At 42.6% G+C, this 12,041-nt stretch overlaps 1 protein-coding gene across 3 annotated transcripts in view; it reads left to right on the top strand.

Annotated features, from left to right (window-relative positions):
- The window catches only part of LOC128580509 (WASH complex subunit 2A-like), a 63,337-nt gene that overhangs the window by 16,305 nt on the left and 34,991 nt on the right, over positions 1 to 12,041 (top strand). For 2 of the 3 annotated variants that reach the window (XM_053582423.1, XM_053582424.1), the window contains exons 9-16: positions 1,010 to 1,117; positions 1,675 to 1,759; positions 2,877 to 2,936; positions 3,639 to 3,757; positions 4,226 to 4,283; positions 6,320 to 6,379; positions 7,606 to 7,779; positions 10,102 to 10,229. In XM_053582423.1, the coding sequence (XP_053438398.1) occupies positions 1,010 to 1,117; positions 1,675 to 1,759; positions 2,877 to 2,936; positions 3,639 to 3,757; positions 4,226 to 4,283; positions 6,320 to 6,379; positions 7,606 to 7,779; positions 10,102 to 10,229 (792 nt within the window). The remainder of the gene's footprint in view (positions 1 to 1,009; positions 1,118 to 1,674; positions 1,760 to 2,876; positions 2,937 to 3,638; positions 3,758 to 4,225; positions 4,284 to 6,319; positions 6,380 to 7,605; positions 7,780 to 10,101; positions 10,230 to 12,041) is intronic. The other variant, XM_053582425.1, reaches the window with a different exon arrangement.

Genomic DNA, 12,041 nt, shown 5'->3' with positions numbered 1-12,041 from the left:
TGCAGCTAACCTCAGAGTAGTAAGGATGAAGTTAAATAATAAAATGCTTTTTAGCATTGTGCATGACACAGTTTATTTATTGAAACATGGAAAAAAGGGCGGCGCCTGTGGCTCAGTCGGTAAGGTGCCGGCCCCATATACTGAGGGTGGCGGGTTCAAACCCAGCCCCGGCTGAACTGCAACCAAAAAATAGCCGGGCGTTGTGGCGGGTGCCTGTAGTCCCAGCTACTCGGGAGGCTGAGGCAAGAGAATCGCTTAAGCCCAGGAGTTGGAGGTTGCTGTGAGCTGTGTGAGGCCATGGCACTCTACTGAGGGCCATAAAGTGAGACTCTGTCTCTACAAAAAAAAAAAAAAAAAAAAGAAACATGGAAAAAAATTTAAACTATGTAAATTATACATACTGATGGCTGCCTTTGGAAAAATTAGAACTTAATAGATTTAAGGCTACGTTTGAAGCCTCTAAACCTTATCTTCTCTGAATCCCCTCCAGAGGTAACTGGGTTGTGGTCTGGGAGTGTGTCTTTTGAGTCTTTTTCTTTGTTTTCATAATTATGTCTGTGTCCACGGAAGAGGTATATGGTGTAGGTGTGTGTGTGGGGGCCAGGGTGTTATGCTGGGTTTGTCATTCTGCACTTACTGACCTAATCTACAGTGGGTGGGTCTTCAGTTGTTAACATCCTTCTAATTATTACTCAGCATTCTTACTAAGTTAAGACTGGGCTTACTTTGTTTATATTTCTCTAGTGATGAACATTTCGAATGTTCCATAATTGTACTTTTGCCCTTTCATTAATGAATACATTCTTTATTTAGATTTTCAGTAAATCTTGTGCATTACTCCTGGTGGCAGGTGGATTGCTTCATAACTTGCTACATAATGATTTTCATCATTTTTCTTTTAAAAAGCTGTTTGTTACCTTTTTGAAGGAGCCTAAAGGCCAGGTGACAATGTCTCCTTCTCAGCTTGATGACTGTACCTAATCTCCAACCTGGTATTTCGTACTCTCAGCACAGGACACAAATGAGTGATGAAGAGGATGATGATGGCTGTGACCTTTTTGCTGACTCTGAGAAGGAGGAGGAAGATATCGAGGATGTTGAAGAAAGCACTAGACCAGTAAGAAATACTATAGTTGCTATCCCTTGGCGGTATTTTAGAAATGGTACCTATGTCTCTTTTATTTTCACTTGTATTTGTGGCCATCTTGTTTTCCATCACATTTGTCATTTCAGTTACATGTTTGACATCAATGGCAAATATCCCAAATTGCCTCAGAAATACCACTTTCTTCTCTAAATGGTATTATTTTACAACTTAGATCATCTGTTAATAGAATCTGTTCAGTTCTGGGGCTTTAAGACCCTAGTGCTTTTCCCTCCCTTTCCAAGCATCTTGTACCAGTTTTCTTATCTAGATTTCTAAGTGTTAAAGTGAAGGATTAAAACAGTAAGGAGGTGAAGAGCACCTGCCTTTGAAGGACCATCTTGTGAGTCCACTTCCTTGGGTGATCTGTATAGGCTACATATATTTAAATTTGTTTAGTGAAACTTTGTTTTCTCCTCAGTTCAACTTTTTTGCTATTGTTTGCATAATTTTGTTAGGTGTTCAAAAGTAAACTGCGCTAGTTTGTCTGCTACACAGTAAGTGATTCTTTTGGTCTCTTCTGTGTATAGAAAAGAAGTGTACCGACGTTTGCTGACGAGCTGGCGGCCAGGATCAAAGGGGACGGCGGGAGCCGAGTGGGACAGGAGCAGACAAGTGAGCCACAGAGAAGTGGGGATGGGCAGTCAGCGAAGTGTAAGGCCCACTGCTGGCTTCACCGAGGGTGGATTTTCCTTTTTTTTTTTCTCCTGAGACAGAATCTTGCTCTGTCCCAGTTAGTGTGCAGCGGCATCATCTTAGCTCACTGCAACTTTGAACTCCTGGGCTCAAGTGATTCTCTTGCCTCAGCCTCCCGTGAATCTGGGACTGCAGGGTTGGGCCACCAGGTCTGACTCATTTTTCTATTTTTAGTAGAGAGGTGGTATCACTATTGCTCATGCTGGTATTGAACTCCTGAGCTTATGCTGTCTTCTCACCTCGCCTCCTAGAGTGCTATGATTGCAGATGCATGCTACTATGCTCAGCCAGATTTTCTTTTTTAATTACTAAGGCACAAGAGGCTTAAATGGTAGTTCTTATTTTTTGGAGAGTTTATAGACTCTCTTTATTACATGAACACTGTGGCCCCCAAAGAAAAATGCATATGTACACATCCGAGTAACATTTTACCTACAATTTCAGGGGATTAATGGGTATGGCAGAGAGTATCTGACTTAATATTTACTCCTATATTTTGAACAAATAAAAATGTACTATACCCTGTATTCTAGTTATTTAATAGGGCAGAAAGCTAGCAGAATAATTTTTTCAACAAATACAGTCCGGGTATGCATATGAGCCTGGTCTAGAGGTAGAAGCCTCCACCTTACAAAGGAGTATCTCTGAGTGCCACTGCGGGCTGGCACTGAATTAAATTCTCTGGTGGAACTAAAATGCAAAGTTGAATATCTTGCTCATAGCTTATAAGTCATGAAGATGACAGATGTGTAAATAATCTACATATATAGAGGGTGCCCAAAAAATGTATACACGTTTTAAGAAAGGATAAAACTACATTAAATTTGTAAATCTCAAGTCACATTTGACTTCTGCAATTACAAAAGGTGCTCAATATGACTCTATTCATCTTTTGTTATCAGTATATATTGAGTATTAACAATTTTCATACAGTTTTCCCTACTTTAAAATGCGTGTATGTTTTTTTGGGCGCCCTCTGTATAAACCAAGTGTGGGCTACGTATTCTTAAAACTGTGAAATACTCTTTATCCTCAGGAGAAGCAAAACCTCAGAAGACACTGAAAGAGAAGAAGGAAAGAAGAACTCCATCAGATGGTAGGCATTTCCCCTCAATTCTGCTGTTTTGGGGACCTTCTGACTTGGGAGTATTCCTTACTTAATTCATAAAGTGTTACTTAATAGGCTGACAAATAGGGTATGTCTCCATTTGCTTTATCAAAGCATCTAAAAGCATGTTTTGGGGTGCTGGGAGGAGAAGTAGGTATGGAGTAAAAATGCCTGTAAAGATTTGAATTATTTGATTTTATAGTGGTCATTTCTAACATCCTCTAGAAGTATAGAAACTAGGGCTTTCTAGCATTTATTCTCAAAAAAGAATATATGGGGACCTTTTGTGTTAAATAGCAGTGTCCAGTATATTCCATTCATCACCATGTCAGTTGGTTGTTCAGTGTGCCCTTCTCCAAGATTCTTGGCATGCTGGGTCTTAAATGTGGCGATGGAATTGTATACTTGCTTCCAAATTAGTAAGTCTGGATGAAGGGAGATTGCTTAAAGAATTCACTCTGTCTGCTCCAGACTTCGACATACTTGAGAGTAGGAGATCAGAGAATCTTTAAAGGCTTCAGTGAACTGTTGAGTGGGGTTTTGTTTGAAATTCATCACCCTGCCCTCACATAGTCTGTTAAATGTGATTGGATAAACTCAGTGCTAGTTTTGGAGCAATAGAGGCCAATCTGGGAATTTTGGTTCCAAACCTACCTTTAATGCTCCTTGCACAACATTTCTGTTTGCTAGATGAGGAAGATAATTTATTCGCACCCCCCAAGCTGACCGACGAAGACTTCTCACCATTTGGCTCGAAAGGTGGCCTGTTCAGTGGAGGCAAGGGGCTTTTTGATGATGATGATGAGGAGGTGAGTCAGTGGTCCCCAGCCTGGTTCTTTGTAGCTGTGTCATGGGTCCACAGGGAAGATGTGCACTTTGTTCCTTTAGTGGGGGGAAAATGGCTTCTCTTTAGGAAGTTTCTTCTACTTTCGTATTTTGGGAAATTTTGATCTAAGAATCACAGAATGAAAACTACTGTGTCCTGATGCCCTTTGTTAGGTAAGGAGAGGATGAGAGAGTGTGAAGAGTGAGTACTTTACTGTGCGAGGTGATTGTTTCTGATCTATTCTGTTGCCTTCTTCCATCTTAGTTTTTAATTCCTGTACAGATCTTATGGAAGGTCTGATTTTGCCATAGTCTTCACAACTGATTTATTGGCAGAATAGTAAATGTGGAGCTTTTAATTTTATAGGTTACTTTTCCTTAGAAATCTTCAAATGCAGGTATATCTTCTCCTAATTCTTTGAATTCTTTGTCATATGCCTTATTACAACCAGAGTGACCTCTTCACGGAAGCCCCCCGCAATCGGCAAGCTCACACCCCTGTTGGTGAAGGTAGGTTGGGTTAAGGCTACCTCTGCTTCTTGGTTCAAAGAGTTCCAGAATTGTTTCTTTCCCTAGGACATGGAATCCTGAAATTGTTCCTGAGCCTTATTTCTTTGTTAAACAGTAAGCTGTTGTTTTTACCTTGGTCCAGTTAAAAGCAGTTTATCTTCACTAATTCATGTTTTGGAAAAAAGAGAGTACCATCTACCTGTAAATCTATATTACAGTCTTGACTCTTTCATAGGAGAGAATTGATACAGAGTCAAACAGGGAAAGTCTGTCTGTCTTTCTTTTCTTTTTTCTTTCTTTCTTTTTTTTTTTTTTTTGAGATAGTCACCCTTGGTAGAGCACAGTGGCATCAGCTCACAGCAACCTCAAACTCTTGGGTTTAAGCAGTTCTCTTGTCTCAGCCTCCTAAGTAGCTGGGTCTACAGGTGCCTGCCAAAATGCTGGGCTATTTTTTTTTTTTTTTTCCGAGATGGGGGCCTCATTCTTGCTCAGGCTGGTCTCGAACTCTGTGAGCTCAGGCAGTCCACCTGCCTCGGCCTCCCAAGTGTTGGGATTACAGAGCCACTGTGCCCAGCCTGTTTCTTTTCTTTTCTTTTCTTTTGGTGGGGGGAGGGGCAAGAGTTTTGTGTCATCCCAGATAGTGTGTGTGGTGTCATCATAGCTCACTGCAACCTCAAACTACTGGCTTAAATGATCCTCCTGCCTCAGCTTCTTGAGCAGCTTGGACTATAGGCGGGTACTGCTACACCTGGCTAATTTTTCTATCTTTTGTAGAGATGGGGTCTTATTCTTGCTTACGCCAGTCTTAAACTCCGAGGCTCAAGCAACACTCCTGCTTTGGCCTCCCAGGCTCCTGGAATTACAGGCATGAGCCACTGCAGCCCACCAAGAAACATTTCTTTCTTCTTTTCTTTTTTTTGTGTGATCCGATGTTGGTAGAATCAAGAAACATTCCTAACATTGCATATAAGTTGGAGATCAGTAATTCCCCAACCCAATGTGCATCAGCATCATCTGTGTAGTTTTATAAAAGCACATCTTTTTTTTTAAGCCTACAAATTTTATGCTACTAGGTTTGTGGTAGTTCTTAGCCATTGGCAATTAGTTTTTTGTGTTTTTTGTTTTTTTTTGAGACAGAGTCTCACTGTGTTGTCCTTGGTAGAGTGCCGTGGCATAACAGCTCACAGCAACCTCAAACACTTGGGCTTAAGCAATTCCCTTGCCTCAGCCTCCCAAGTAGCTGGGACTACAGGTGGCCGCCTCAACGCCTGGCTATTTTTTGTTGCAGTTGTCATTGTTGTTTAGCTGGCCTGGGCCGGGTTCAAACCCGCCAGCCTCATTGTATGTGGCAACCACTGTGCTACAGGTGCGGGGCCGGTGATTAGTTATTTTAAGTGACTCAGTCTCCTAGGTGCACTTGATCAGAATTGCGGCCCCTCCGAAGCTCCTTTTTGTCTTTGCTAAGGCCAACCCAGCTTTTGCTCATGATTTTTGGCTGATAATGGCTTTGCTAGTTTCCCTCTTGGTCCTTATTCTCTTTATTATTTTCACTGACATCTCACTTTTTTTTTTTCTCTGAAAGAAACATTTAATAGGGACTAACAGAAGCCATGTCCTCTCTTGGGTGGCCATGAGACGAGATGGGAGATGGTGGATCCTCTGCCCATCTTCCAGTTTTTGCCCTTGTTTTTTACTTGTTTATTCTCATCGAACTGGAAAGGGTTAAGCTAGAACTACTTTGGCGAGCACTGGTGTGCTGCTCCTGCCTCCCTCGGACTCCCCCACGCTGTTGTTTCTTGTCCACAGTCTGCGTGACCTTCCATGGGAGTCGCAGCTTACATCGCGTTAAGCTCCCGGAAAAGTCCTGACATCCGTAAAGAAGAAAATATTAAGAAATTTTAAAATGGCTTGTTCAGGAAAAATGCAGAGGTCTCTTTTTAGCCATATATTGTCTTGCACATATTTCAGGAAGGTGAGTCTAATAAGGAAAGTTATTTTCTTTGTAAAAATAATTATCCATTTCTTTCTCATTCTAGAGTCTTCATCCTCCAAACCTGGAAAGAAAATTCCAGCAGGAGCTGTTTCTGTATTTTTAGGTAATGTAACTTTTTTTTTTTTTTTTTTGTAGAGACAGAGTCTCACTTTATGGTCCTCGGTAGAGTGCTGTGGCCTCACACAGCTCACAGCAAACTCCAACTCCTGGGCTTAAGCGATTCTCTTGCCTCAGCCTCCCGAGTAGCTGGGACTACAGGCGCCCGCCACAACGCCCAGCTATTTTTTGGTTGCAGTTTGGCCGGGGCAGGGCTTGAACCCTCCACCCTCGGTATATGGGGCCGGTACCTTACCGACTAAGCCACAGGTGCCACCCCAGGTAATGTAACTTTTAAGGCTTGTTTTTAAAAAACGATATAACTGCTGTTTGGTCAGTTTTTAAATTTTTATCTCCTGAACAATGGCTGGAGAGTAGGAGGCACCCAGAAGCTTCAGAGGGCATCAGGCAGCTTACATCATAGAAAGAACTCTGAGTGGCACTCATAGCTCAGTGGGTAGGGTGCCGGCCACATACACTGAGGCTGGCGGGTTCCAACCTGGCCCGGGTCAGCTAAACAACAATGACAGCTATAACCAAAAAATAGCCGGGTGTTGTGGTGGGCGCCTGTAGTCCTAGCTATTGGGGAGACCGAGGCAAGAGAATCACTTAAATCCAAGAGTTTGAGGTTGCTGTGAGCTGTGATGCTATGGCACTCTACTGTGAGGACAACATAGTGAGACTGTGTCTCAAAAAAAAAAAAAAAAAGACAGCTCGGTTACTGAGGTTAGCTTATATTCTTCTGGAAATCATAGGCCTTGGACTTTTTGTGTTTGAACGACTAGTAATTGTGTGCTGTGGGATGTTCTATTGCAGTACTGGAAGGAGGTTAATGGCATTATTGAGTTTTTTTTTTTTTTTGTGGAGACAGAGTCTCAGTTTACCACCCTCGGTAGAGTGCCGTGGCATCACACGGCTCACAGCAACCTCCAGCTCATGGGCTTATGTGATTCTCTTGCCTCAGCCTCCCAAGCAGCTGGGACTACAGGCGCCCGCCACAACGCCTGGCTATTTTTTTGTTGTTGCAGTTTGGCCGGGGCTGGGTTTGAACCCACTGCCCTCGGCATATGGGGCCAGCGCCCTACTCACTGAGCCACAGGCGCTGCCCGGTATTATCGAGTTTTATGAATGAACTGAAACTAAAAGTTCTTAGAGGGTGGTATTGTTTTTTTTATGTAGAGACAGGAGGTCTACACTGGCTCATGACTGTGGCTGTCTTGTCCTTATCCACAGCAGACACTGATGTGTTTGGTGCTACCTCTGCTCCATCATTGAAGGAAGCCCAGAAGCCTGAGCAGCCCCCGCCGGGAAAAAGCTCGTATACCCCAGCTCCCTCGAGCCTCTTTGATGATGATGATGACGACGACGACTTTTTTGCAGCATCCAGCAGCAAACCTTCCAAGACAGGTACCTGTTTCCGCCTCTGTTCCTGGGAATTTAGGCGGAAAAAGAATGATTGACATAAAAAGGGCATAAGCCCCCTCTCTCTTGTAGTACCAGAATCCCTTCTCAAGCATTCCCATCACTGAATTGTCTGTACTTGAACAGTCGTAGTGCCTCAGAAGGTTCTGTTTTATAAACCAGTCTTTTCTTCTCTGAAAACTATTAAGATTATCTTTCTTACAGAGAGCTGAAATCTTTTCCTCTATAATTTTTGCTTTGGAATTACAGAACAGATTTTAATTACACTTTCTTTCAGCCTCCCTTAGTGAATTTTATAAACATAATGACATACGCTAAATATCTAGTTCCCATTTTCTATTCTCTCTGCCAAAAAACTCAGGTGTTCTTGACCTTTCTTTTTTTTTTTCTTTTTTTTTTTTTTTTTGTAGAGACAGAGTCTCACTTTATAGCCCTCGGTAGAGTGGCATCACACAGCTCACAGCAACCTCCAACTCCTGGGCTTAAGCGATTCTCTTGCCTCAGCCTCCCGAGTAGCTGGGACCACAGGCACCCGCCACAACGCCCAGCTATTTTTTTTTTTTGGTTGCAGTTCAGCCGGGGCCGGGTTTGAACCCGCCACCCTCGGTATATGGGGCCAGCGCCCTACCAACTGAGCCACAGGCGCCGCCCGTGACCTTTCTTTATACGAGGAGGTTTTCAGCCCCTACCTAGAAACTCTCCTTTTTTCTTCCCTCAGATGTAAGTTTGTATATTCGCAAAGTCATTCTTTCTACCTTGTTCTTTAATTTGCAGATGAATCTTCTTGTCAAAATGAAGATTCTGATTCAGTGGGTCTAGGGTGGGCCTCAAGAGTCTACCTTTCTAACAGGGTCCCTGGTGGGCAGATATTGCTGGTCTGTGGATCATACTTGGAATAGCAAGACTTAGATTCATTGGGTACTTTTCCAGAAAAGAAAAGTAGATCACTAAGGTGCACACAATTTTCAGCAACTTGAAAAAGGAAAGAATGCCCTAAAGGAATAGGTGGAACCAGAATGTATGTGGAAGTGAGCTGTCCGGCCTTGTGCAGTGTTAGATAGAAACAGGAAGAACGGAGGCAGAAATGCAAGGAAGATGGCCTTCTTACTCTGTAAAGAAAGAACTCTAACAGATGCATCTAGGCTGACCAAAATGGCAGTGATTGTAACTAGTAGATCTGATAGCTCCAGAGGGCTATTGCTTAGTGGATGTCTTTTTTTTTTTTTTTTGTAGAGACAGTTTCACTTTATTGCCCTCGGTAGAGTGCCGTGGCATCACACAGCTCACAGCAACCTCCAACTCCTGGGCTTAAGCGATTCTCTTGCCTCAGCCTCCCAAGTAGCTGGGACTACAGGCACCCGCCACAATGCCTGGCTATTTTTTTGTTGCAGTTTGGCCGGGGCTGGGTTTGAACCCGCCACCCTCTGTATATGGGGCCAGCGCCCTACTCACTGAGCCACAGGCGCCGCCCAATGGATGTCTTTAAGAACTCATTTGGAATCACAAATAAGTTGATGCTGCTTTCAATGACAGCTGATCTCTCAGGACATTCAGGAGTCAGTCCCCTCATTTCGGTCACACATGCCTCACTTGGCACAGCAATGCTTGTGACAAATGGCTGGAAACCACCCAAGTATTCCTCAGTAGGATAAGCTAATGGCCATTCTATTCAGTGGGATTTTGTAAAGCTGTTAAAAAGTGGTCTGTGCATGTTCACTTGGGAACATTTTACATTAAGTGGAAATTGTAAAACATTATTAAAATAGTCTCATAATTGATAGCCTTATCTGTGAATATATAAATTTAGTTTATTAGTATGTCTTTCAGGGGAATTAGAAATGTGTACTAGACTGTTCCTACGTCTGTCTTGTTTGGGGGGGCTGCTGGAGGGGTTTCAGTATTTGCTTTTATCTGCTTTTGTATTGTTTGATTTTTTAAAAGTAGGAGCCAACCCTCACTTCTCCAATTCTTAGAATGGTTGACTTGATGGCCCTTTTAAATGATCTTTGTTCCTATAGGTCTCTACTTTTTAAGGCATTCCAAGCTACTCTAAACATAAAGATGCTTGCTGCTTGGATCAGTGTGTCAGGCAGACGGTTAACTTGTCCGTCCTGTGTTTCAAATTCAGCTGCTATTATGCTATTTGAAAAATTTCAAGGGAAAAATATAGTTCCACTTACTAGTTCTTTATAACAGATCAAGAAATAACATACCTTTTCTATTTATTATTTTGGGAGGGAAGAATTTTTAATCTATATATTTTTGTGGTACCGTACTGTAACTTTATGCTGTGGTATCTTTTTAAAGGCAAAGTCCAGTCCCCTGCTAATATCTTTGATGAGGAGGAAGGAGATCTGTTCAAAGAACAAGCAGGGTCATTACCAGGAGCTACTGTGAGTCAGACAGATGAAAACAAAGCAAGAGCAGAAAAAAAGGTGAGCGGGAGGAATTCCACTGGACCAAGAAGGGTTGATTTGAGGCATCTTGCCAATCGTATGGAGCTCAAAGGGCAGTATTGTTCCTTTTCGTGTTTATATTGAGGAACTTAAGACAGAAAATGGAAAGAGGACAGTGAACACGCAAAAAACTGCCACCCAGATTCAGTAATAGTGGGATTTTGCCATGTTTTATGTATCTGAACCTTGCTACATATATATTTTTTTCATGAACTATTTATTTGCAAGTTGTTTCAGCTATTTGCATGGAACTATTTGTATGTAGTCACTATGAGGTTTTACCCTTACACTTTTATTATGCATCTCTTGAAAAAATTGCCATGTAACCAAAATGCCATTACCGATTATGAGATAAATAGTAATTCTGTAGTAGAATCTAACATCCAGTCCATATTCAGATGATTTCAGTTTGCTTCAAAATGTCATTGTAAAATCACACCCAACAAATATTATGCTGATTTAAAATTATCTCATATATAGTTCATATTCTATTTTCTTCTCTTTTCCCTCATAGCATTTTATTTTTTTTTTAAGAAACCCAGAATCCAGTCAGTATGTCTACTGACTGGATGCATTTGATATGCATTTGATCCCCCCCCACCACCACCCTTTGGTCTCTTTAAAATGTGAAACAGTGGGCCTGGCTGGGCTCAGGAGCTCATGCCTATAATCCTAGCACTCTGGGGGGGACAAGGTGGGTGGATTGCTTGAGTTCAGGAGTTCGAGACCCACCTGAGCAAGAGCACAACTCTATCTCTACTAAAAATAGAAAAAGTAGCTGGGTGCTGTGGCAGGCACCTATAGTCCTAGCTACTCAGGAAGCTGAGGCAAGAGGATCCCTCGAGCCCAAGAGTTTGAGGTTGCTGTGAGCTATGATGATGCCATGACATTCTAGCTTGGGTGATAGAGTGAGACTCTGTCTCAAAAATTTAAAAAACATAAAAAATGTAAAGCAACACTTTCTGCATTACCTGCCCCTGACCAGCAAGTTGTCTTGTAAAAGATTATTTTCCTGTGATTAGATTTAGATTAAGTATTTTCAGCAAAAATACAGGCAGGCAAGGCTGCGCAGTCCCCCATTGTATCACCTCCCAAGACACATCAGGTCACCACCTGCCCCAGGTGTTTTGTCACTTGCTTAAAATGGTGTCCACCAGGGGAACAATGACCTGTTGTCTTCTGTCATTAGTAAGTTAATCTCGGCGTGGCGACCATAGCACAGTGGTTATGGCGCTGGCCATGTACACCTAGGCTGGTGGGTTTGAACCCGGCCCAGGCCAGCTAAAACAATGATGACAAGTGCAACAAAAAATAGCCAGGCATTGTGGCGGGCACCTGTAGTCCCAGCTACTTGGGAGGCTGAGGCAAGAGAATCGCTTAAGTCCAAGAGTTTGAGGTTGCTGTGAGCTGTGACACCACAGCACTCTACCAAGGGCTACATAGTGAGACGCTGTCTCAAAGAAAAAAATGAATTAATCTCTTAACGGGCATGGCAGTACGTGCCAGTAGTTCCAGCTACTCAGGAGGCTGAGGCAGGGAGATTGCTTGAGTCCAGGTTTGAAGTTCTGATGTGACATAACCACACTCCAGCCTGAATGACAGAGTAACACCCTGCCCCCACCCCCTACCCCCAAAAAGTTAACCTCTAAAGAGATATTTTGACCCTGTGTGAATATCTGCTTTCTACCAGCCTTTCAGTCAGTGGTTTTAACACTGGTGGCCTTTTCCTGAGCAATTTATCCTGATTGTGGGTATAAAAGAATATTTTTTAATTCTCTATTTCTTCTGTGT

The sequence above is a fragment of the Nycticebus coucang genome, chromosome 3 (genome assembly GCF_027406575.1).
Source record: "Nycticebus coucang isolate mNycCou1 chromosome 3, mNycCou1.pri, whole genome shotgun sequence".
NCBI classification, from domain to species: Eukaryota; Metazoa; Chordata; class Mammalia; order Primates; family Lorisidae; genus Nycticebus; species Nycticebus coucang.
This window is presented reverse-complemented; position numbering and strand designations above follow the sequence as displayed.